At 43.1% G+C, this 26,368-nt stretch overlaps 2 protein-coding genes across 3 annotated transcripts in view; both read right to left on the bottom strand.

The window, feature by feature from the left end:
• The window catches only part of myo1d (myosin 1D), a 109,368-nt gene extending 92,586 nt beyond the window's left edge, over positions 1-16,782 (bottom strand). Inside the window, exon 1 of the mRNA XM_030400612.1 lies at positions 16,284-16,782. Within this exon, the coding sequence (XP_030256472.1) occupies positions 16,284-16,378 (95 nt within the window). The 5' untranslated portion in view covers positions 16,379-16,782. The remainder of the gene's footprint in view (positions 1-16,283) is intronic.
• A 326-nt stretch (positions 16,783-17,108) lies between these two features.
• On the bottom strand, positions 17,109-22,098 carry LOC115571281 (uncharacterized). 2 transcript variants are annotated; one of them, XM_030400614.1, is made up of 9 exons: positions 22,021-22,098; positions 21,765-21,839; positions 21,434-21,499; positions 20,117-20,206; positions 19,990-20,032; positions 19,721-19,897; positions 19,372-19,641; positions 18,760-18,852; positions 17,109-18,412 (listed from the first exon to the last, which is right to left on the bottom strand). In XM_030400614.1, exons 2-9 carry the CDS (start codon positions 21,837-21,839, stop codon positions 18,006-18,008), a joined length of 1,221 nt encoding a protein of 406 aa, XP_030256474.1. In that variant the 5' UTR covers positions 22,021-22,098; the 3' UTR covers positions 17,109-18,005. The 2 variants fall into 2 exon arrangements, with proteins under 2 accessions (XP_030256474.1, XP_030256473.1); XM_030400613.1 differs by lacking the exon at positions 22,021-22,098 and having other exon boundaries at positions 19,721-19,900; positions 21,765-21,848.
• Positions 22,099-26,368: the final 4,270 nt, after the last annotated feature.

Below are 26,368 nucleotides of genomic sequence, written 5' to 3'. Positions count from 1 at the left end.
TATTGATCACTATTTTGCTCCTGGTACCCTCATAAAAGGTAAAAATCTTTAATTTTATTTCAGGGTGTAAATGTCTGGGGGGGTTCTTTCACAGCTTAAGATCAGACCCACCTGAATTAAAGACTTTCTGAAAGAGCTTTGTAGCAACAAACATCAATCATCCCGTTTCATGCTTTCCACGGCATTTAAAGATGAACCTTTTTTATTCTACGGGATCTGCGACCGCTTCTTTAAGTGCCTCAGAGCCACTAGGATCACATTTACACCTGGCACTGAACTGTGATCTGTTTTCCAGCACGTTATCGGGATCCTGTTTTAATAAGTTTCAAAAGGATGAAACTGGGACTGATAGAACTAAACTATAACCCGGTGTGTTAGTGAAGCACAAAGTTTATCCGGCTCTTCTTTCTTTTGTGTTGGCGTCAGTGTGAAAAAAGTGTTTCTTCGTCGCTCACATAAAAAGCATCCTCGCTGCTCTCCCTCACTCAGCATCCACAAACTACCGGCGCTCCTGCAGGTCGGTGAGCTACTGTTAGCGTAGCGTAGCGAGTCTTGGGTAGCTACCCAGACGAGGAGCTGGTTCTGTGGTCCCGCTGGGACTCTGACGCTCATAAAACCAGATGCTGACAGCTGTGCAGAGATATAAAAAAAAAAAAAAAAAACGGACTTCAAAGATTTTTTCCTCACACGAAAACAAAAGCAGACCGGCGACCAAATGTTTGTCACTCTACCGAGGAACTGTGTCTGCCTGCGAAATACCAGAGGAAACCCTAACGCCACAAACACGCTGACGTACGTACCTACAGCATGTACACACACACACACACACACACACACTCACACACACACTCCCCCTCAGATGTGAATTACAGAGAGGAAGCCGAGCACAACCGCTGTCTCCAATCTTGTTTGGGTGGGTCTATTTAATGGTTAACTTTAAGGAGGAGCGCCACCGATTTATGACATTTTCTCACCAGCAGCCCCTCCCCTGCTTTCCACACGCACAGAGAAAACGTCTGAGAGGAGAATTAAGACGTGAATGGGATTAAAATAATGACGTGAGAACGAGACCCTGAACATCTTTAACCCCTGAGGCTGAACACACTGGTGTTATTATCACACTTTGATATGATTATACTTATTACCTTATATAAAAAAGGCAGAATTTCAAGGCAGCTGAGAAAGTTTATCCACAGTTAAATACACCTTTATGTGTTCACGCCATAAAAGTCTTGATTTAAATCTGTGTCCTATATTGGACTGTTCTGGTTCACTCCGTGGCCCATATTGGCGGCGAGCTGAGCCGGCACGTGTCGCCATCGTGATGTGTTTGAACTCTGGGGTCGTTCTAGGAATTATGAAGGCAGATAATCTGTGTCTGTTCCACTTTTTTTTATCTCTCAGGGTTCATTACCATCACAGCTCTTGTTTAGACTAATAGCAGTATGCTTCAGGGGGCTTATCCTCCGCGGCTGCTGCGTTAAGGAACATCTCGTCTTTCAAAAGTTGTTTTTTCTTTTCTTATTTTTCCATCTAATCCGTGCGACGGGAGTCCGTTCTGTCCTTTCTTTAAATGCTTGTAACGCAAAGCTGATGACAGATTCAGGAGACGAATTCGGAGCTGCAGCGATTAGTCGGTCGGTTGGTGATTAAATTAGTGTTTTAATCAATTTTCAAGCTGACGTGCCAAACATCTGGTGGTTCCAGCTTCTCATAAGGGACGTTTTTATTTGCCTTATATGATAATAGAGTGAATATCTTTGGGTTTTGGGCTGTTTGTCGGATTAAACAAGTCATCTTTAGGACACTGCTTATGGCTCAGGGTTATTATAAAACAAGTTTTTACACAATTTGCTGATATTTTATTGACAAAAACAATAACAAAGCACTCTATAATTCTTATAAAGCTGCAGGAACTGTGCTATTATTCACTAGGGGTGGGCAAAAATATCGATACGGCAATATATCGCGATACTTTGCCGCCCAATACAATATCGATTTTTCAAATCCAAATATCGATATATCGCCGAAGAGCGACTCTGCTGTGCGGCGGGTGTATTTCTGTAGTAGAGAGAGTGGCTGAGGTCTTTGCAAAATGGATGGCAAGTTAACAACGCCTCCGCAATTTAAAGTTGACGTTTGGAAGCACTTTGGCTTCAAAGTTAAGAGAGATAGCAAGAACAACAAGCTGGACAAAGAGAATATTACTGCCCGGAAATTTCATGGGAATTAATAAAAATGGAGAGGCTGTTTTGAATGAAATAGTTTTGACTCAATTTGTCCTCTGATCAATATCATCTGATGTACATATACAGGTACTTGTGTTTTCATCTTTATTTATATCGTAATATCGTGATATCGTGATACGTATCGTATCGTGACCAAAGTAGGTTCTTGCCAATACCCACCCCTATTATTCACCTTATCTGCAAGACTGGAATGTCAAGTTTAATGTTGTAAATGTAAATAAAGTAGTTCTCTGCATTTTACCTACATTATCTCGGAGGAGCAGCGAGCAGCCAATGTGCAGCATCCTGGAACCAAGTCCAGGTCTTAGCCAGTGCCTGGGTCAAGGCCACTGACTGGAGAATTAACCCAACCCAACTGGGGGAAGGGGAAACCGGAGCAACTGGAGGAAACCCACCAGAATACGCTCCACACAGAAAGGCCCCGCTCCAGCTGGGATTCGAACCCTTTACCTTCTGCACCACCACGCCTCAGAATAATCCATTTCTCCCTGGACACATCTCATCATTCACTACCCTCTGCTGTTTCAAGGGATCACGACGAGCTCATTGTCATTCATGGCGAATAAACTCAGCGGAGGATGAGAGAGCTAAAAGTCTGGCAGATGGATGCGATGATAAGCGATGACAGCTCTCGACGGGACGAGAGGAAGACAACAGCTACAACGGTAAATCCAGCATCACTTCTCAACAATCATGTCAAATCTGGTCTGAGGCAGTCTCTGAGGGGGTTATCGAATACTTCAGAGCAAAGTCAAGACGCCGGGATCGACAGAGCCAAAGCAAACAGAACATCTAACTGATGGCTCATTTCCTTGCTCTCAATAATCATCAAATTATGCTTAAAACTCTTAAAAATGGCACTAAAAGACACTTTAATCACTTGACCTTACGTTTCTCTTCAGAAAGAATATTGAGAGAGCAAACTGGAGGTGCTGAATACATTTCCATACATCCAATTTAACTTCATTTTGTGTCGGAGGTCATGGGCAAGCTGTGCAGTCAGCCATGGTGAGAGGTTTAGGGTGTATAATGACTGAAACGATGCAGAATCCACCTTCTAGCATTTCAAAACAATCTGCTAATCTATAAAGGACTATACTTTGGCAAAGCCAGACATCTCTTTCAAGAACCAGGAGCCTCCATCTGCTGCTGTAACCGCCTCCACTCGTCTGGTTTCAGGTTTTTTTTTTCCACCAGATTTTCTGGAAAAACCTGGCTGCAGGGATCTGCTCCCATCCAGCCACAAGGCGTTGTCACTAACGGGGGTTGAGGTCGCGGCTGTCTGCGGGTCAGCTCGCAGGAGTTTCACGTCTCGTTTGTCGTGTTGTCACTGCCACGCTGAAACAGGAAAAGGACCGAACACAAACTGTTGTGGAAGCTCACCGTTGAGCCGCAGTTTGACCTGTTGAGTGGAAGCAGCTGCGACAAACTGCTGCTGGAGGCAGTTAGGAAGATTGTTGATTATTGTCTAAACCAAATTGTTGTGTATTATGTGGTGCACAGCCGTCCATTTATCACCTCTGTATAACAGCTATTACTCCTCAGAGGCTAATAAAGGTCCACAGCGCTGCAGGACTGAAGTTCAGACTGAACATCAGAGCGGGGCTTTTGTCTCGGACATATCGGGGTAGTTTTCATTCCTGGAGATCCACCAGAAATGAGTCAAGTGTCGCTCTACTCCACCTTCCTCTCCTCCGCTGCACTCTTTCATGTACAGAGTGACAGAGGCCTCCTTCACGGTCTGCAGCCGTCAGACATCTGGGCTCTGCATTAGGGGATTTTCCGCTCCTTTGTAAAGCTTGCTTAGTGCTACACAGCAGCGCCTAGACTGTCTGCAGGAGACGCAGCCCGTCGACACATAACACATCCAGCCCTCCCTCGGGCCCGACATCAATCTTCTCCCAGAATCAGAAGAGGTAGTTTCCCTGCTACCAACACAGCTGGCCGGCACTGAGGCTGGAGCAGGGAGACGCATTACGTAAGACCCTCACACAAGGCGTTTATAAATCCTCAATAGTGCGTTTCAAGAGGTTCGCCACAAAGATGTGTCACAAACCAAAATAATACAGTGATGTAACACAGATACAATCGTATCACACAATGTTATCTGACCATTACATCATCTTTTTATCTCCAGATGACACAGGCACGAGTAAATCTTCTATTATTTAATGACTAAAGGTTTATTTAAAGCTTTAATGACGCCGCGTCTGGCTGAGAGTAAATTTCGGTTGTAGCAACCAAAAAACCTTCTGCTTTCATTCCTTTAAGAGTAAATTTGACTGACAATAATAATATTGTGTATTACCCTGACAATCTAAAAAAGTGTGATATTCTCTGAGATGGTTATTGGACCATCAACATGTGATACCGTTTACAACCCGGGCTGCAACAAAGCAACGACAGATTACATCATATGAGCCAGCTCTCGTCCTCTGAACTTCAGTCAGTGCATGCAAACTTAGTTCCCTGTGAATCCCTCGCGCACGGACGCATCATTTGAATCCAGCGTGGAAACTGCAGAGTCCGTCACCAGCAATCACAGCAGCCACTAAGGACTATGTTGATTATCTGACAGATTATTTCCAAGATTAATTGTTCTCCATGTCACAAAAATGGGATAAATGCTCATCACAACTTGTGACGTCTTCCATTTGCTTCTTTTGACCAACCAACAGTCTAAAAAGTCCCAAACTTTTCATTTAAATGACAAAGAAAATGCTTAAATCCACAAATTCAAGAAGCTGGAACTCACAAATGTTTGACTTTTTTGTTTAAAACATGACTGTAGAGGGCTAATTATTGGTCATGCTCTCAACAGTTATCATAGAATAATTATCAGTACAGATTGGGTTCTATATTAGAGCTGATGTACATATTTTGACTGATTTTACATTTGCAATATGATTCCCGATAAGTGGGAATGTTGAGGTCTGCACCAAACAAACTTGTTTTCTTTCATCTGGAGAAGAAGATTTGCAGAGTCATCTTGTTCATAACACAACTTCACATCTACACTAGTTTACAGCAGCAGTTCTCCTGCTTTTATTTGAGAAAACCCCTTTTTTTTTCAAATCTGTCCGAGGTCAGATTCCACAGTAACAACTCCGTGATAAGGAGATCAATATCAACTTGACCTCTGCATCTAATCCATACAGATCGACCCGGATGTGTTTAACCTAGTTTAGTTCAAGTGGATGTTGACTTCCCGAGACAGGCGATGATTTAGCTTCGCTCACCATCTTTCCTGTACGCGCTCTGCCGGAAAAAACAACTGTTTTCACGTTGTAGCAACAGCACGACATGAACACGCAAGGACAAAGTCATAAGTTCATGCTTTAATAGCACCAGAGAGCCTGTGTTCCTCACACTCACACTACAGGATGTTCCCATGAGGCTGGCAGGTCCGGATACTTAGGGGAAATGGGAGCCATGTGTAAACAGCCTGGCTGCAGATCAGGTGGCTGACCCTCCTTTCTTTGCTGACTGGGATCACAGCCATGCACCACACCCCCCCCCCTTTATACACACACACACACACACACACTACACACACACACACACACACACACACACACACACACACACACACACACACACACACACACACACACACACCAGGCTGTTACCGTAACACGGGATTCAATAAACGGGCTCTCTGGTGAAAAGCAGGAGAAATTAAGGGAGCAGTGGTGGTGGGGTTTTTTTTTTGGACCTGGCTGCCCGCCTGATGCAGAACCTGTTTATGCTTTAACACACTGGCCCGGCAGCGGCTGATGTAAAAAAAAAAAAAAATCACAGTGGGCTTGGAAATGAAAAAGGGATGACTGGATGGATTTAGAGAAACAGAAAGGGAAGAGAAGAAAAATGAACCCATCCAAGAGAAACCAGACATTACTCAACATGCTATTTCAGGAAGGCACTATGATTTCTATCAGGGCTAAAAGAAGGGCAGAGAAGAGCATAAAAACAGGCAGACGGACAAAGAATAACAAGAGAAGAGGCAGCGGGAGGGAAATATGGGCCGGGACAGAAACAATGGGATTATAGAGAGCAAAAACGGTTTACTGGAAACATTTACTGGAGGTAAAAGTACCAAAACAATGATATAAAAATAAAGTCCGGTATTCAAAAGTAAGAAAAAACATTATGTTAGCGTAGGAGTCGTGAGAAACACGACACGCTGCAAATGTTTTATCCTTTTCTTATTATAAACTGTTCTTTTGAGCAGCAGCATCTCATTTGTGAGTATTTTTATGCCAGTACGGTCGGACAAGGCAATTAAATCATCTTGAAATAAACTTGGGAGGAGGGATGATGGAAAGAAATTCTGATGCACACATTTATATTCATCTTTTGGATTTTTATTTCAGAGTGGAACTTACTGCAACAACTTGCAGACACTTGACAAAATGCCCCAAGAAGTGTTGTAGTTTGACGTATATATCGTGCAACTTTCATGCATGAAAATGTCTCCATGTTGTACATTTTGTTGAGTTGCGTACCTACATTATCCTCAGTGTTTCCAATAATGTTCAGCCCCAGAGAGATGTAGTTTACTCAAGGTGAAGGACACATGAGAGGGTCGGTGAACGTGACTAAACGTAGCGTGAATAAAACATCACCTCATCTGTGTGAACACTTCTGCCTGAGTCACCTTGGGTAGATCTTCATCAGCAATAGCGTCCGTTTAACAATGAAGACCACAACTCCCATGATGCCGCGCTGCTTCGCGACATCATCGCAGTACGTCTTTTGTATTTTCTGTGTTCTCCGGCAGCAGAAAATGAACGCTGTGCTTCTAAGCGGTTACGTATCGTATGAACTTAGCTCGTCATGATTTTTTTAATATCCTGGAATTTGAAGCGATAATAATTTTCACCCCTTCCATTGTTTCTGTCTCACGAGAAGGTTTTAAATGCTGTTAGGTGTCACATTAAAGCTGTCTGCCTCATGATTTAACAACCAGCCACATCCTCTGTCTGCAACATTACCCCCAGACACAACTTCCAAGAAGCCTCCCTCAGCGGCCCACACACACACACACACACACACACACACACACACACACACACACACACACACACACACACACACACACACACACACACACACACACACACACACACACACACACACACACACACACACACGATGCATTCATGCGTCGCTCTTATCTTCTCTCTGAGCCTCATTCACCAAAGTAACAAGCGTGAACTCTTTCAGGAATCGGCCTGCGTGGTCGTCGTGTTGGGGAATCCCTAATGATGCGTGTGAGTCAGACGGTGATGATGCACCGTGTGTGTGTGTTTGTGTGTGGGCGGGTCGTTCCTTTGTGTGTACGCCTGTGTGTCCCAGGTGGCTGTGATGTCATTCTCTGCTTCCCCTCAGTGTTGTTTTGTTCTCTCTCGTCCACCTGTTGGAGTCGTGCCCCGAGCCGCGGTGGGGTGGAACAGCCTACTCACTTTCACAGCCAGCGCCACATCACTTCACACACACACACATGCACACACACAGGGCTGGATTATTTACCTCCACTAGCTAATGCACATTTAAGTCCCTTCAGCGATCTTCAGACAGTGTTGGAAGGACCGAAATATTGTTTCTGAGGTCAGTAATGAACTTTGAAACTTCTTCTAGAAAAGTTATATTTGAAATCAGAAGAACTGCAGTTAAAAATTCCCTTAGACATCGCATTCAAGTGGCACGGTGCCATAAAAAGTAAATATTAACCTGAACAAGCAGTCAATGCCAATTTCCAATAATTAAAACATACTTTAGATTTTTGATGCTACAAACACAATAGGGCTGCAACTAAAGTCCTTTTAATCATTGACTAATCATTCAATAATAATGGGTGCAATTAAGATTATTTCTGTCAATTATTTGCAAGATTAATGGATTAACCGTCTATAAAATGTCAAAAAATGTCAAAGATGCTCGTCACAACGTCCCAGAGCCCGAAGTGTTTGCTTTTAAATGCTTTTTTTGTCCAACCAACGGTCCAAAACTCCAAAACTCTTCATTTACTGTCATAAAAGACAAAGAAAAGCAGCACATACTCACATTTAAGGAGCTAGAAACAACAAATATTTAACATTTTGGCTTGAAAATGACTGAAACGATTAATCGATTACTATCAAAAAAGCTGGTGGCTAATCGACTTATCGCTGCTCTGGTCAGCACTTCATACTCATGTCATCCTGCTGTAACTTAAAATATCAGTGATGAAGCATGCATAGAACATATCACCTTGTATTAGAGCAACGGAATTAAAAGACAAATCTGTGAAAGGCAGTGGGTCAAATGAAATGGCAAAGAAACTATGACACTAAAAACAGAACATGAGCTGGTGAGAGCTCGTTCTGAGCGGCGTCCTGCTCCCGAACCCGCCCGCCAACTCCAGGCAGTCCCACAAATGAGACGTCTCTGGGAGCTGGTGAACTTATTTTAGAGGGGGAATAAAGCTCCACGAGCACAGCCCCTGTTTATGTAAGGATGGTAATGTGTTTCAGATTACAGACGGTCGTATGGAAATTCTTGTGGCGAGACTGGACTTTTCGCTGCTGGGTTGCAGGGGGAGCAGCAGGCCTACGAGGCACTTTTTAAAAAAGGAGACTCTCTTCATGACCAGAGCGCAAAAAATCTCCTGGGAATGTGAGTCTGATGAAGTATTACTCTCATGAGGAGTTTTTTTATGAAGTTCTGACTACTACAGCATAAAAGACGTATGTTTTATGAGCTCAACTGGCTGACCATCTGCCTCAGATCCTGTATCTTCAAGCCCGTGATTGTAAATGACATCGCACTCCCTCGCTGCTGCTGCTGCTGCTGCCGCTTCAGGCAAAGAGCTACTGGGCAAATGAGCAGGAAGTGAACTGGGGAACGCTTTTTCTATCTTAGCATTCATCTATAAATATTTCTCCTCCGGTCTCCGACCACCGCTAAGAGGAAAAAACTTTAATAAGCGGGTTGGGATTAAATATTCTTAGGAGGCATTTGCTGCACAGATTCACCCGTTTTTTCATCTGTGCAGCAGAGTCTGAACACGTCGGCCAGAGCTGTGTGTTTTGCACGTGGACTTTGACTTTATGAGCGCCGAGCGAACAAAGGACCCCGGGCTATAAAAGCGTCGATACGTCCAACACTTTTAATACTTAACGAGGATTAATACTTTCATACTTTTACAGACGTATAAACACTTGTTGGGGCATAAAACATGTCGTCAGTATCGACTTTGCTTTCGCTGAATAGAAAGTTCAGGCTTATTTACTCAACCGTGTACAAAGTCTGACCTTTGACTTTCGGGCTTCTCTCCCCGGCGAGCCTTACTCTACCTGAGCCACGTGGGCACTTTGATCCCTCTGTTTATTCTGCAGGAGACGAGAGAGAAAGAGTATGCTTTCCTCTCTTTTCTCTGCCACACCTCTCCTCCTCCTCCTCCTCCTCCTCCTCCTCCTCCTCCTCCACATCTACCTGCAGCTACCAGCAGTTAGCACAGAAGAACCATTGTTCAGTCAGCAGCACATGAAAATAATTTACCAAGCAAATTTCACAGCGGAAAACCAGGAAACACCCGAAATAGACTGACAACTTTCACTTCAAAAAAGGTTTCACGCTGTGGGTTATGTAACACCAGAGAGCATGTGTGAATAAAGTCCACACAGGTTTTGAATCCGTCCGCGCGCTGGATCTCCCCGGCTAACCTACGGAGAGGGGCTGCAGGAAACAATGAAATGTGAGGAGCAAAGGCGAGGGGGGGGGGCGAAATGCCAGCTTTCCTGCCTCGCTGGCCTGCTCTATATTATTAGAGTCTTCCTGTTCCAAGTCCTCTTTAACTCCACATAGACGGGTTCAGAGGTCAAATCACTCGGAGCAGTTTATAATGTCAAACAAACGGGAGCTTTCAGGAGTTTTTTGGCACGACGTTTGGACTCATTCGGACGGAGATCAAATCTTACATCCCGCTGGAAAAACACAAAGAGCTGAGAGTCCTCTCTCCGTGCTGTAACATCTTTGTACCAGATAGCGGTGCATACCACATCTGGGCAAAGCTGACGTTCAAACAGCGCACATATTTGGGGCTCTGATAGTGTTTTGCTACGGGATATAAGCCCCGCCCGTCATGTACTCCCGCATGATTAAAACAAACATCCAGTCCTGTGGAGCTCAGAAACCCCTGTCAAGTTTGTCTCCAACAGTTTTCATTCACCAGCAGAAAAACAGATAAAGATCTAAAGTTTACATCGAGGAGAGCTTATATGCTTTGTGATCTGGAATGTGGAGGAAGAATTATTTTTTTTTTTTAAATCCTTCTGTAATTATTTGGAAAAAACACAAAGCAGTTTGTGCAGGAATGTTTTTTTCCTGGATTCCAGAGGGGCACACAAAACAATGCTGCCTTATAAAGACATTCAGCTGCAGTAAAATCATGCCTGGCTGCTGGGATACACACACACACACACATACAGTAGTCTGAGCTCACAGCGTCATCAGAGTGTTTGAGCTTTGGATCACTGCTGTCAGCAGAGCCGATATACTGACCTATTACAGATTAGGGCTGCCCGGTAAATTGAATTTTCATCGTCATAGCGACATGTGCAATAAACACATCGCAAAAGACTGCCTGACACGCGATGAATACGGAAAATCTTTTTGTTTACATGCGCCATGCACGCACCATGAGCACGCCATATTTAGCCTATCGGACGGAGCCCTGGATACAAGGGCCAATCAGATGAAGCCCTCAGCTAGCCGTTAGCTACCATGACATAATAAATCGGCATCAGTTTGGTGGCGATTGCCTGGTTATGATGTCCGAGGGAGGAGAGAAAAGCCATGAAAACGTGGTCGACGAAGACCTTGTGGGGAAGAGAAACAGCACTTCTGCTATATGGGCTTATTTTGGATTCAGGAGAGACGACGTGTTCACAAACACAGGTACAGGTGTAAAACATGCCGAGCAGTTGTTGCAACTTCTAGAGGAAACACAACCAACCTCCATCTCCAGCTGCAATACAACCATAAAGACCTCAACGAACAATTCAAAACTAACGTTAGCCATCATTAACTGTATAGTTAATAATATGCAAACTTCAATATTTGTTTATTTATTGCAAGTTATATCGTCATCACAATATTAAACAGTGTTATCGCACATCGCAGATTTTCCTCATATCATGCAAGCCTGTTACAGATACATCAGTACTGGTGCATTTGTTGCCTAACATGCGGCAAAATAAAGGAGATTTTAATGGACAAAAAGATGCTTATACTTCATAGTTATCAAATTGAAAGATAAGGAACAGTTTGCCTAAAAATGTAAATTCCCTTACTATCTACTCATCTCTATGCAAAACAGCATCGCAGCATCCTCCTAAACAACTGAAGTAGATGGGGACTTGTTTCAAAGCAGGAATAAAACCTGAAAAAAAAATGGCACTGAACAGTTTGTTGGGTACAATCCAATTCTCTAGAAGCCCCGAGATCCCAAACTGATTTTAAGAGACGTTATTTACGCCCCTTTTTAACCCGGACCCTCATCGTAGCAGCTATGCAAAGATGACTAAGCGTTATCGTGCATCCCGTCTGAAGCGCACAAGCTCGACTGCACATCAGGATTTTAAATAACATCTCTTCAAATCCATTTAGGATCTCAGGGCTCCAAGAGACTCGTTTTCCGCCAGATCACCTCTAATTTCTTTCGTGCTGTTGTGTTTTTAAGCTTGAAAACACATCCTCATCTACTTCAATTAAGCCGTGACGCTCCAGATCTCATCTTTTAAGGTAGATGTAGGTAAGAGATCTACATCCAGGCCCCCTCATGACGTCCATGTTGCCGAGGAGCTCTTGCGCTCAATCACTATCATTTGCAGGGGAACTCCTCAGCACGCCTGACTTGTGGCATCAAGTACACATCAGCTCAGAGAGGGAGGGAACAAAAAAAAGCCTTCAAACATGTATTTTGATACCATAATTCTCGCCGGTCTGTAACCAGCTGTATTTTCCCGTCATGACTCATTTTTAATCACACATCAGTTGATTCTCCAACACAAACACGTCGTCGCTCCGGCGGGCTGCGTCGCACAGCTCTTCAGTCTTATCTGCTGACTGGTCAGTTCGGGCGAAAATTCCCAAGATCCTTCCAGGAATTTGGCATGAAGGTTTATCCTCCCAGACATCTCTGTGAAGAGACCGGGCATCTGCTGGGCTCTATTTAGAGAACTGGGAGGCTCTCTGGAACGGGTCACGCGGTTCAAGCTCAAGTCAAACAAAGTAAATGTCAACGTTGACCGGCCGCGTCCTGCCGCGCCGAGGGGGGAAACGAGCAATCTTTTCCAAAATTACCTACTCAACATGGCGAGCATTTAATGACTCAAGTAGAAATCCCCTGCACAGCAGTTTAATTCAGTTGGTTGCGGGTCAAACTCAGGCAACAAGAGTGATACTAATACCATTTGTAAACTGAAATATGCATGAATATTAAAGTTTTATTAAACACAGGTAAACCCACATTTAAAATAAAAAATGTCTGCTTTCTCAGTGCCAGTAGAGAAGTTTCCCCTCCTGTTTATTTATCCTGGTGTGTCACGTTTGACATCATAAACAAACCAGAAAAGAAATGATAATTTTCATTATTGTTTACTCTGCTGATTATTTTCACAATTAATCTGTTTGGAAACATCTGGAAACAATGAAAAATGGCCAGCGCAACGATCCAAAAACACAAAGATATTCAATCCACTGTATCGTAGGAGAGGAAGAGCGGCATAATTCTCACATTTAAGAAGATGGAAACATCAAACGTTTGCCTCGAGAAGTGGTGATTATTCAGCCAGCAAAAAAAGTTGCCCGCTGCCTGCGGGAGATTATGTTTCTGTTTTTGTCTGGCGTGTCACATTCAATGTCCAAAATGGGCCGGAAAACAGGGAACCCAATCTTTTCCTTCAGTCTCTCTCAAACTCAACGCAAACCCGGCGATGTTCAAGTGCTGCCTGAACGGACAGGGATGGAAAACTATTACACACCAACATCTGGAATTTCAGCACGTACAGCATCGCACCTGAAAAAGGTGCAAACATTAGTGTGTCCACCTGAATTTCATGTTTCCATTGCTGCCAGTCAAGACATGAAGCATATAAATACCGGTGACTACTGCGCCCAAAAGTTCTGGAAACAATATGTGCTTCTAAATGTGCACCCTGATGAAGCACAGACACGATAGTCTCCCAGTACTTAGATATTTGAATAAATTAATTTTGTTAAGCGAGCCTGGAGCTGAGCCTTTCGTGTGCAGCAGCAAGCCCTTTTTTTTTCATTATGCCGGGCGTTTAACTGCGAGGCTGAGCTCCCACACGCAGCGTAAAATACACCCAGGAGAGATGTGCAGATGTGCTCCAGACCTCCTTGTTTTGCAGAACCGTACCAGGACAAATGGAGGCCATTAGACGGTTCATGCCCTTTTGGATCCCTCCTTCAAGCAGTCCACTCCCACTCAAAACACACTCATGCATGCATGTATGACCAGGGGGAAAGGGAGCGGAGAGGAAGCACTCCTGGCCGGTCACACCCTCTGCAAATAACAATCTGCACGCGCCATCTCCGGGCCGAGCTGTCTGGCTGGAGGGAAAACAAACGGACAGAAAATGGTGAGCGAGCTGGGGGAATGAGGCCCGCTGCTGTCTGGTCGCTCTCAGGTCTTCTCGTCTGGCTGCCAGAGCTACTGTATACACCACAGCGGCTTGTGTCATGTGCAAAGTATGGCTGCAAAAACACTGCAAACCAGAACTGCTCTCTCAACTGAGACCTCGTCCACGCATACGTAACGCTTTTTTTTTTTTGCAAGAACCAAGAACATCTCATGCACAACCGTCCTTTCTGCCGCCACGACGACTTTTATCTGCGTGTATGTGTGAATTAATGACGTAAACAGACTATGGCAGATGTGCTTGAAGCTAAATTATGCATGATAAGTGAATGGAAAGTCAGTGGAAACGCTGGCACAATCTATCGAGTGGCAGAAGAAAGACAGTGGATTAGATTTACAAGTGTCAAAAATTAATCACAGAGCCAAGACTGCCCTCATTCATCACCCAGATGGCAGGAAAGGAATCAACAAGTTCCTGCGGAGGACATAACTTCCATCTGCTCGGCCATAGAAGGGAAACCGTGCAGAATACAAGCCACCGAGTGAAACCTGCATCCTCAGAAGCCTCCAAATATTTATCCAACGAGTCATTACTGGCAGTCTGAACCGGGACTGGCTCGAGAACGCAGTTTGCCAACCACTAGTGTAGAAATTACAACCAGTAGGACGAAGATGAGGAGGAGGAGGCTTACTCTCAGAGGATCAACGGATCCAAAGTCATGATTTACTCAATTTAATCCACCTAAACTGAACATAGAAACATTTAACAACCATTCCATTCTGCGATCAGTGGTAGACAAGAATATTTTGGTCTTGTGTGCCCTGATAAAGTCAAACTACGAGGTTAAATTCGGCCTTTTTTACGCCTGATCTTTTAAAATGATATAAACAAATAGGCCAGGTCATTAGAAACAATCATGAATTACGATATCAACGATAAGAAACTTCAGCCACATCAGCCAGGCCTATTCTGTACTCTGACTTTTGGTAGAATTGGCGAATACTTTACTTACATTAGGTTTAAAATCTGGGACTTTTATTTGTAATCTGTATATTTATATTGTGCTAATTTCACTTAAGTAAAGATCTGAGTTCTTCCTTCACCACTATTGATGTGTTATGCGATAAGACACGGTGTTATCACCTGTCACAGACCAACGATCAAGACAGCTTTCACTTACTGACATCAAGGTGTGTGTGATAAAACAAAGTCTCTACAGCAGAGAGTAGGCACAGACCGACATAGCACAGTACTTTACTTGAGTAATTCCATTTTCTTTGACACATTTAGTTACTAGTGCAGATTGAGATTATTCAGCGTTTACAGGTGTTTAATTGTGACGTGTTACCGATCGGATATTATTGTGGGCGGGACGCTGTGTGAGACCCTACGTAGCATTTTTTTTTAAAGACATGAGGTTTGAAAGAGGAGTGAAAGAATCCATCTATGTACTGAGTTATCTCCCCAGACAGCTTAACAACCGTTCACACCTGGCCCTAGCAACACCTCATGAAGTCATGTTGAGTGGGGCCTTAACGACCATGTAAGGACACTCCCACACAGAGGTGAAAGGCCTGCAACTCCCCTCCAGCTAGTCAGAACTGAGGAAGCCTCTTGGATGAGAGGTGAAACAAGTCCATTCGCCTCCATACTTAGAATTACTTAGAATTACCATGACCCGGATGACTGAGAACCTTCACCAACATGATCATCAGCCGGGCCAATAACCAGTCTGCCCCTGGTGCAGAGCTAAACTCCTGGTGTCCTCTTGACATGTGCAGCACTATGATTTGTCCGCAGACTCCAGGCCCTGCTGAGCAGCTCACTGACATCAGGGATCAGTTTGCACTTTCATTACAGACGGCAGGAGGAGGCGAGGAGGCTGAAGCGTGACGTCTACTCAACACGCTCTGTCTGTCTATTCATTCGAAAAGCATGCCTGACACTGACAACACAGCTGACAGAAACCCGTCTCCTCCTATCCGCGGGGTGGAGGAGAGGAGGGGAAGGTGGAGTAGTAATCACCTGCTGCCTGGGTGGAGCAGTGCAGCATTTTTCAGATGGGCATGATCGAAAGGAAAACATCACATGAATGCTGCTCATCCACCTCAATACAAGTGAGCTACTGTTGCGGAATCCAAAACACGCGAGAGTTCACACATCAAACGCAGGTGTGGTGACACACACACACGACACGTTGAGCTGGTTGAAAACTTCAGTTCATTCATGTATTTTAAGTTGCTTCACAAAGCTGTTTAGCACCTGTTGAGATGCTAAACATGACTGCAGCGATACCGGAAAGATGCTACACCTGTCCCCAGGTGAGCTCACGAGGCGTTCGGTGGGTTTTACGCAGGTCTGCTGCTGGGGGGGGGGTCGTTCTTACCTGAGTTTCAGGTTGCCCATGAACTCCTCCATGGACACGTTGTCCAGAAGCACAAAGTCGGCTTTCCCATACTCCAGGCTCTCGTGCTCTGCCATGACGCCGGTGTGTCCTGACCCTCAGACGAAGTTTAAACTCAGCAGCTCTCTTTGAAGCGCCGACACAAGGTGAACATTGGCGGGCTTCTTCTGCGCGCCTCCTCTCCTCAGCGGACGATGCGCATCGCCATAAAAGTCAAACTCTAACTGCAGTCATGTCCAAATGACCGAAAAAAAGAAAAAAAACTGCTGTGAAATTATATCCTTTGGCTAGAAATAGTGACAGAAGCGCGTTTTGTCGCTTAAAATTCCTTCTTTCCTGTCAGAAATGGCGAGTTATCCCCTTAAAATATCCTCATGTCCATACAGAGTTCCCTCTTCGCGCAGGAGGATCTCCTCGTCCCGTTACACCGTGCGTCAGGCGGCTCCGGCTCTTTTCCTGGAGTTTTCTCTCCTGTCCTCCACACCGACCGTCCGCCAATGGGATGCCAGCCGCCTCACCGAGGCCCCGCCCCCCCGCCCTGGTCTGTGGAGAGGTGTTGGTCAGGCTGGCCCTGCTGGAAGGCGAATAGTTTGCACAGACCGCAGCTCCACCGCTCCTGATACATATTTCAGCGGTGACGGGGCCGCGTCTGAGTTGTAAAACACCCCGAGAGAAGAAAAAAAAAAATCAAACTTTTATGATGCCCTCTGTTACCATAAAAGGGAAAATGAGGGCTCGTCAGAATTTTCTCAATGGGATGTGAATGAATTGATACACAGAGACAGCAGCGCGCTGCGATCAACCTGCTGACTTTAAAACGTCCTTTATTGAACACTCGGGTTTTTATCATTGTCTCTGATCTTTGATGAGGCCTCCTGTTTGAAAGCTAAGAACACACTGCTGCCAGGCTCACACTGATGTTAGTGCGCCATCTTGTGCCAAGGAGAGGAAAGTGCATGTTGGAATATTGTTGGTAGGTGTCACAGGGTACGAAACCTGCAGAGGTGGATCAGTGTTTGTGCCATAAAACACAAGGATTTAGACAGTCCCTGGAAATTGTTCAAATTGGTTTGAGTGTGAGGCTTTTTCTTAACATTTTCTCCAGTCGTTCAATCATAGGAACTTTTATTTTTCTTGTGTTTTTTTTAATAAAAACATGAGTAAACCCCACATGTCCAACGTTTTAACACAGAAACCCAGAAATCTCAAAAACGTGGTATTCTTTGTACATCTTTGTCCAACAGTCAAGGCATCAGAAAATTGTGAAATCAAACATTTTGGTTTTGTCATGTGGAGCCACATGTCTTTGGCAGTTTCTGCAGTGAATTCTGCGTTTCCACAGCCAACAGAAAAAGATAATCCTGTGTGTTTTCATACTAAATACAGCTGTTTGTCATTACTTGGTAGCAGCCGGGGACCTAACCCTTCACGCACTTGACATCTCAAAGAGCAAAACACAAGAAAAACATCCAATATTATATATAATAAACATATTACACATGAGTCAAGTTCACATTTTGATCATTAACAACATTTTGCACATTAAAATCTCATTTTATTCCTTAGATATACTTTCATTTGGAAACATTTTACAAAAGAGTTTTTTAATCTTGAATTAAAATACATTTGGAACTAAAAGATGAATAAAAGTAAGAATAATTAATAGATAGAGAGATAGATAGATAGATAGATAGATAGATAGCTTTATCTCATTTGTACAAGCAGTGAGCCTCCAAATGTGATGGTGGTTGAGGAGGCGCTGGCCCAGGACCGGCCACAGTTGTGGGTGACGTACACTTTAGCCCCTCTGCGGAGGAACGTCATGTACGTAGACAAGCTGCCGGCGCTGGAGCGGCGGGGGATGTGCGTGTGGGAGACGGCGACCCAGTAACTGTTGATCACCAGCCACAGGTCGGTCTTCAGGCCCGAGTTGGCCGTCTGGGTGGAGAAGAAGAACTGGTAGACTCCTTTAACGGGAGCCTTGAACACTCCGGTTCTCCTGTTGAAGCCTCGGCCCACGTTCACCAGAACCTTACTGTACTTGATCCTGTTCACCTTGCCAAGGAGCTGGCCGGGGTAAGAGGCAAAGAAGTGGACCTTTTTGGAAGACCCTGAGAGAAAGAGGAGACATTATTGATATTGATATTATTGGTTATTGAGAGAGAAATGGAGGATTCAGAGTCCAGCACCAATTTTAGCCAATCTTTATATCATATATTGTCTTTTTCTTGCAACTTGTCCTCCAATTTAATGGAATCACAGTATAAAATGGCTGGAGACACTTAAACTCCCACTCTTTTTCCCTTTATGTTGCTTAAAGGGACCACAAATGTTTAAATGGAGGGATGGTTTCTGATTTGAAGTGCCATTAAACCCTCTCTGGATCCAGAACTCCATCCAACAAACATCTCTAAATGATAAAAGAGAATGAATTCTCTCCCACAAAATCAAAACTTACTTCTTCTCTTCGTCTTACACCTCCAGTTAATCTTATCTCTGCTCACACAGGACTGGTTTCTCCTGCACCGCCCGCATACAAGAGTGTTGATATCTGGGAAATAGACATACAGCAGTTTAGAATCATTCACACGCATTAAAAACACTAAACTAAATTAAATATTTCATGAAATATCTTCAATTTGTCTCAAATCAGGAAAAACTACAGGCCTGATATAAACAAGATAAAATATTTCAACATCTGGGAACTTTTTTTTATTTTTGTACATTAATTCTTAATGGCAAAATGTTCTTAAATGTATATTTATATATCAAATTACTTTTATAAAGCATATTTAAAAGGTACTGTCCTGTTTTCTATATCACAGAGTCTCTAAATAAACTATTTACTCTATCAGATATTCGGCCATGTGATATTTTCCTCGATTTAAACAAATTTAAAACTACTTAGAGATATAAGATTAGTTAAAACTGAAGCAAGGATGAACACGGCCTCCAGATCTCCACTCCACGATTCTTAAATTCTTAATCTCTTTTATTTTGTGAATTAATATCAGAAAAAACCTGTCCACAAGTGTATAAACGTAGATTTTTGACTATCACGGTTCGGTACCTGCGCAGTAAGCCAGATAACAAGACGTTGGAGGCGCGAACTTGTAGACGAAGTAGTTGCCGCGACACTTCTTGACCTGGATGGGGTTGGACCGGAAGGCGCAGCATCTCTTCTTCCAGTGGCCGCACACACTGCGGGTGACGATGCCCTGCCTTCTCTTCGGGTGAGGCCCCGACAGCCACAGCGGGGAGTGGGTGCCGCACTTGTTGACGGGGACGCACCTCTCAGGCATCTGAATACTCTTCCCGTTGTAGAAGAGGCGGTACCAGCCTGCGGAAGATACAATAAAGAGGAATCATCACTGCCATCAGCATTAAAGTCGGAAGGATCTTTCACAACATCTGGCTACCTTTCCATTTGACATTGCGGTCACACATCTTGAACTTGCTGGTGGTGTTGGTGGCCCTCCAGGCCTGGTCCAGGACCGTGTAGTGGAAGCAGGGGTCCCCTCGCCTCCTCGAGTCTCCCTCGGGGGAACGCAGGTCGTCTTCATCATCGTGTGAACCGTAAGTAAACATGTGTGTTCCTGCTTGACAGGAGACATTTTTCCACCGGTTTTCAAAATGAAAAAAACAAAATCATCCACAGAAAGATGTTTGTGTTTTTTAATTCACTGACCGACTTTCTCCTGAGCTCCGTCCTCACGGCTCGATCTACGCGTCTGTGAATGAAGGTGAAAAGTGACACGTTCAGGAGCTGATGTGCAGCACGCAGGGAGATTGTAAGGACTTTAAATAGAGGCTACCTGAGTGAGAGCGCTCTGCTGCTGCTGCTGCTGCTGCTGCTGCTGCTGCTGCTGAAGTGTTGTTTGTTCACACCTCAGGCTCTCCACCTCCTGCAGAACAGCAGAGTGTGCATCTTTAGCCGTGATTGAGGTGTGAGAACCTCATTTAAAAAGACAGCAAATTCCCCCGGATTCATTATACTGGGGGATTAACATGATAATGACGAATTCAGACGGTGCAAATTCAAAGTCGAGTCGAGAGCAGTCAGGGAGAGGGGGATTTACATTTCTGGATAATTCGAAATATCATGAATATGTTCTTTTTTTTTAGGGCAAAACCATTCAAATATTTTATAATCCGTGGCAGAATTATATCGAAAAGTAAGAAAAATGTAAGAACAACTTTATTTTTATAACACCTGGTGATACAAATTCATCAGAAAGTATTAAATGATTAAAAGCTCAAAGGAATAAATGAATTTTCTTGGTGGAGGGTCACATTTTTTTTGCTGGGTGGGGTTGTACTCGGGGGACGTGTTACGCTCTAATTTTCCAAAAATTTGGACCACAGCCCCGGACAGATGTGTTGGGAGCGTGACAGACTGACGTGACATAAAAAAAAGTAAATTCTCACAGCATGAGTCAGCATGTAATATTACAGATATTCATGCAACTAACAATTATTTTTAAATGTCGATTTATCTCATTTAAGAAAATAGGTCAGTTTACTGTGTTTTCTCTTGTCCATCAAACATGACAAACACAAAGACATAAAGCATCCGGAGACGCAAGACAAAGAAAAGCTGTAAAACTTCATATTTTAGAGGCAGGAATCAGAGAATCTTTGGTATAAATCCTTGAAAACGGCAGGAAACTTGTTGTACTTGTACTTTACTTGGGTATTTTCATCATCCGTTACTTCATATTTCCACTCCACGACATTTTGGAGGCAAATATTGTACTTTTTACGCCACTAAACAACAAAAATGACCTGCATTTATATATACATATATATATATATTAAGATACCTGGCAGCATGTAATGTATATTTTGACGCCAGTACTTGTGTACAAAGTCAGGTCAAGCGTGTAGGATTTAGTGGCATCTCATCTCACCCTCAAGTCCCTCTATGGACTCAGTGCTTAATTTGTCCATTCTGGGCTACCTTATAAACTTTTCAGGTGATTATAAACCAATGAAAACACCCTTTGAAATCCTACATATTGGACCTTTAAGTGAAAATGTGTTACAGTCTTCTTATACTGTTCTATTGCCGCCTTTCTTTCAATTGCCAAATCAATTATTCAGCTCGTCAGGTCACAGGTATGTCACAACACCTTGATCACAGCAGCTAGTCGCACAGCCAGAGGTTGATCTTCCATCCTCCATAACATCAGCTCAGTCTGTCAAAAAAAAAGAGAGAGAAAAATTGAATAAAATACGTTTCAAAGTTTGTCACACGACTTTGCCAGTAATTGGTTTTTAAGATCATGTTCTGTTCTCTTTTACAAGAAGTTCAGCGTGACAGAAGCTCAGCACGGTTCAGTCTGTGCTCAGCAACATCTGGGGAAACTTTAGTTGCATAATGAATGATTTACAAAAAATAAATAAATTATGCTCCATCTGCCTCTTAGCCTGGTATTGTCCGCGAACAAAGCTCATACTCACAGAATTTGTGCTTCCCGAGCAGCCAACTGCACAGGATGACAACGCTACAAACACTGCCACGGCTAAGACAGCCATCTGGGGACAACAGTTGCACAATTGTTACGTAAAAAGATGACAGTTGTATGGTTTCTCATTTACTAATTGTGTGGCAATAGTAAGATTTAGATCCGATAAGCCTTCTAAAATAGCTGCTATTAAGACATTTGTGTATATTTGACTAAAAATAACAAGAATATGTTCTGAACGTCACTCTTACCTCTTCAGATCGGCATGATGAGGAGCTCCACCTGTGTCCGAGGATCACCTTATATACTCGTCAGCAGGTGACGCGGTGAAACATGAATAAAGAGGAAACTACAGACTTCAGTTTAACAGCATCGTTCCCACTCAGTTTTAGGTGTTACTTTTCACAGACTAGTTGCAAATGTAGACATGAATTTTGTTCGCCGTTGGCAGTTTTTCAGCCCGTGTGGTCAGCAGAGAGCGGCGAGGGTGCAGCCACTCCACACTGTCCATGGATGGAAGTGTGAAAACCGTCAAACGAGCATTCATGTGAAGGCTACTTAACAATATTTAGTATCCAAAACATTAAAACGGCTTAAAAAATAATGGGTGAGGCTGTTTTTTATTTTAATGAGCTCCTCTGTGATATCAGAATCTGTGAAAAGAGCAGCAGCAAGGAGAAAATTATTGAATTGATGTTATTTCCTTGTTTTTACTCATGAGACCTCAATTATATAAAGCAAATTCAATCTTTAGAGAGATTAAACGACAACTGCACAGTACAAAGAGTAAGAGAAGAAGTTTATTTTATTGCAATCTTGAGAAATATGGTTGGAAAACTGCTGTTAATTCCTGTTTAGTTTGACTCGTATGTTTGCGATGATCCTGTGCGGCTTCTGTAGCCCAACTTATCATGTTTAACAGGAAGTGGAGATTTATTGTGAAGGTTTCTGTTGTGTGAATGAAGGCGTGGTGTCATGTCATCCATATTTTTGTGGTTATAATAAGAAGAAACATAAGCTTAAAATTAGGGGTGTAACGATACATTGATCCGGATTGATATCTCGATTCAGTGATCAACGATCCAATAGAACCGCAGTCATTGTTAATATACACCTTTATTTTGAAATTCCCATGGCATGTCTGTGGCTGTGTCCCAATTCAAGGTCTGCATCCTTTGAAGGCCGCATTTGAAGGCCAATTACGCCACAAAGCAGCGCGATTATCCTAATTCGAAGGCTCCTCCAAATGTAGCCCACAAATGCGCCCTTCTTTTCCCTCTTTTTGGAGGATGCACCGTTACTATCCTTCAGCCTCACATATCCCAAGATTCTTTGCGTGCCCGAAAAAATGGCGACATCATGTGGCGTAGATTGTCACTGTCGCAGGCCTTGGGTGGCACAAATCGTGACGTAAGGGTAAAACATCTGGTGACGCAACCAGGAAATGTTCCGAAGGCTGGAACGTCCCATTTAACAACGGTTGCCGCGGCCTTTGAAGGTCTCTCTGAAGGACTCGCCTTCAAAGGCCGCAAAGGTCGCGTCCTTCGCATCCCCGAAATGTCCTTCGAATTGGGACACAGCCTGTGTCACCGTTTCCATCTCCTTTCTAAACAGAGCTTTCTTTTTATTAAAACAAATAGATTGTTTTCCATTTAAATGTCAGGAATGAAGTGTTCAGTAATAAAACTGTCCGATCAAATTTTAGTTGCTTTTTGGTTGTGTTAAATGGGCAGATGACATCATCCTATGTTGATCGCAGGCATCTGTATCGAATCGGATCGAAATTCTATGGGGGCAGACTTATATCGGCAAATATCTTAGCGCTGTCCAAAGAATCAATATCATATAATATATATCTTATTGTGATGAAACTTGTTTTTCCCACAGTCAGACTGGATTTCTTTTAACAAACAGACCACCAGTTTCTTTTATCCTTCAGTTGCTCAGGATGGTTTTCACAACAGAGAGACGGACCGAAACTGGAGTGCAGGAAAATTGCATCAGCACATCACATGCTTCAATCCAGACGCTGCAGCACACGTGGAAAAGAACGAAAAACACTCCAGTGACACATGAACCAGAGCACTCTGACAATCCAACCTGGTAATCAGCTCTCCATGAAAACAGGCTACTTGGCAGCCCGGTCTCTGTTGGCAGCTGCTACGCCGACATGCCTCGTTCACACACGTCGGCCATGATGCTGGCAGTTGTTATGTTGTGATGCTCACTATCAGTATCAAGGGCACCAGGCCACAGGTCACTGAGGGACTGGACCGAGCAGGGAGTGAAGGCCTGCATGTATTCTTTTCAACCGTTCTCCCAAAGTAACCCACATGACCACGACCACTTCCTGATTGATTTCCACCGTTTATCTTTTTATATCTCCCAATTCTGATGTTAAATTGACTTTTGGCTGTCTATCTCTACCATTTATCCATTGATTCCAGTCTCAGCTGCATGAACCACTTCACACACGGACAACAACAACATGGTTTTCACTGTAGATACCAGCAGTATCTGTGATGTTAGGATAGTATATCAGACATGTACCTTGACCAACAACAGTACACAACATAAAGGGCATGTAAAGGCTGAAAGAATAATAAATCATTGACATGACAAGTCATATCAAATATGGCTGACTGGACTTTTCAAACACTGTAAATCTCACAAAGATGTTATATAACAGCGTGTTTGTATAACAGTGACTCTTACCTTTTCATATCAGCACGAAGAGGAACTCTATTTCAACCATGTGTACATCATTTTAAGCTAACATTGCTAATTCAAACATGTATAGGCCTATTACTTTTGGTAATATGTTTTTTAATGGAATACTGGAATACTCATCAACTGTACATTATATTATCATGTATCCATACTAACAATGTAAGCTACCCTTTAGCTACTTTTAGCTAACTGTTGAAACATTATATCAGACTACTTTCTTATCCGTTAGCTACTTTAAGCTAATTCAACTGTTCAATTAGGCCTATCTATGTCTACAAAAGCTATTACTTTTAGATGTCCTATATTATGATTACTTGCTTATCGAGTTAGCTAAAATCAGGATAACAAAGTAGCCTAAATATTTGAAATAGTTTAGCAACAGATAAATGGTAAGATAAGTTTAAACTAGCTTATTTAAGCCTGTTAAGTAAATTGTTAGTTAAAAGAAACAGATATGACATTAAATTGGTTGACAATAAAACTAACTTTAAACTATAGGCTATGCTACTTTTAGCTAGCTACAGGCTAGCTATTAATCCATTATATGTTAAATGTTACTTTTAGCGAACTATCTCAACTACTAGTTACTTTAAGCTAAGTATAAAACCATTTAAAGCTAATTTTTAACTAACATTTCTTTGAGCTAGCTATTAGCATATCCATTACATTTTGTTAACTCTCCAAAAACATCTGCTAGCTTGCTCACAGTACTTTCAATCACAGAACCTTGTGTTTAGTCATTACAGCTGAATCAATGTGTTGATGTCTCTTTCAATCAAATGATAATTTGTATTTCCTTTTAATTAGTTGAGCCACTCAACATCTCTTCTCACTACCTGCAGAGGTATTCCTGTGGGGTACAAGCATCTGTAATATCTCACTGAATTATGTAACATTTAATAATTTGACTCCATCTTCTTTTGTACACGTTGCAGACTTTGTGGACGAGAGATTATACAAGAGATGTCAGGAGTGAAGCACACACAAACATGCAGATATTGGACGTGATGTTTTTTTTTGCACTGCGGCAGTTGTTCCTGTTGCCATGGAGAGTTTATCAGCCCGTTGTTTGTACGAGATAAGGAGAAGGGGGCACCGTCAGATTCTTTCCACTCCTCGGTGTAGCTGTGACGGCCGGCCGGGGAGGTAAACATCCTGGTTCTATGGCCGTATTTGGATGTTAACCCTGCCGGCACATGTGAACTTGAGAGCGACTGTAAAAGGAGACACACATGACATCTGCCACCCGGCAGGATCGCTCATTCAACATCCCCGGAGAGAAACGTGCCAGACAAATATAGCACCTGCAGTCTGTGTCCACGTTATGAAATCGATAATATAAATGAGGTCTCAAGTCTTTAGTTGATCCTTTTAGTGTATTATTAATGCATTTATGTAGTTTTTATGGGTTTTAAAATGTAAAACTACACGATAAAAGTCAGATTGTGTCACAGAAATATGCTCATTTTCTTGTTTTTGGATCATGTCAACCATCATTCTGAATGAAACGCAGCGTAAGGAATCAAGCACAAGTATCTTTTAAACATGCAGAATTACTTTTCACCACCTTATGTGAACTATACGCTGCCTCTCTCCTTTTATATACTGTAAAATATGTGACACAAAAGAAGCCTTCTATTCTTAGAGCTCCCTTCAGGCTGTTAGCCTTTAGCTGCATGAGTCTCACATGCTCTTCATTCTCGAACAAACCACAACGGCCACGACATTTCTGTTCTCCTGCGCTGACCTCTGTCTTATTGGGCTCCGGGCCAAAGGAGGCAAGATGTACAAGTCTTATCTACCTTGTCACTTGCCGGTATAATTGTAGCGTGTGAAACACTGTGTACCCGCAGGCGGAGGGAACATCAG

This window comes from Sparus aurata, chromosome 20 (assembly GCF_900880675.1).
Source record: "Sparus aurata chromosome 20, fSpaAur1.1, whole genome shotgun sequence".
Taxonomy (NCBI): domain Eukaryota; kingdom Metazoa; phylum Chordata; class Actinopteri; order Spariformes; family Sparidae; genus Sparus; species Sparus aurata.
The sequence above is the reverse complement of the archived record's forward strand: the minus strand, read 5'-3'. Positions and strand labels throughout refer to the sequence as shown.

Bases quoted from the DNA above. Each gene is read 5' to 3' on its own strand.
- LOC115571281 (XM_030400613.1), bottom strand. From the start codon at position 21,839: ATGGCTGTCTTAGCCGTGGCAGTGTTTGTAGCGTTGTCATCCTGTGCA. The intron at 21,500-21,764 runs GTGAGTATGAGC...TTTTTTTGACAG, and splicing joins GCTCGGGAAGCACAAATTCT to ACTGAGCTGATGTTATGGAG. The intron at 18,413-18,759 runs GTAAGTTTTGAT...TCTTTCTCTCAG, and splicing joins GTGTAAGACGAAGAGAAGAA to GGTCTTCCAAAAAGGTCCAC.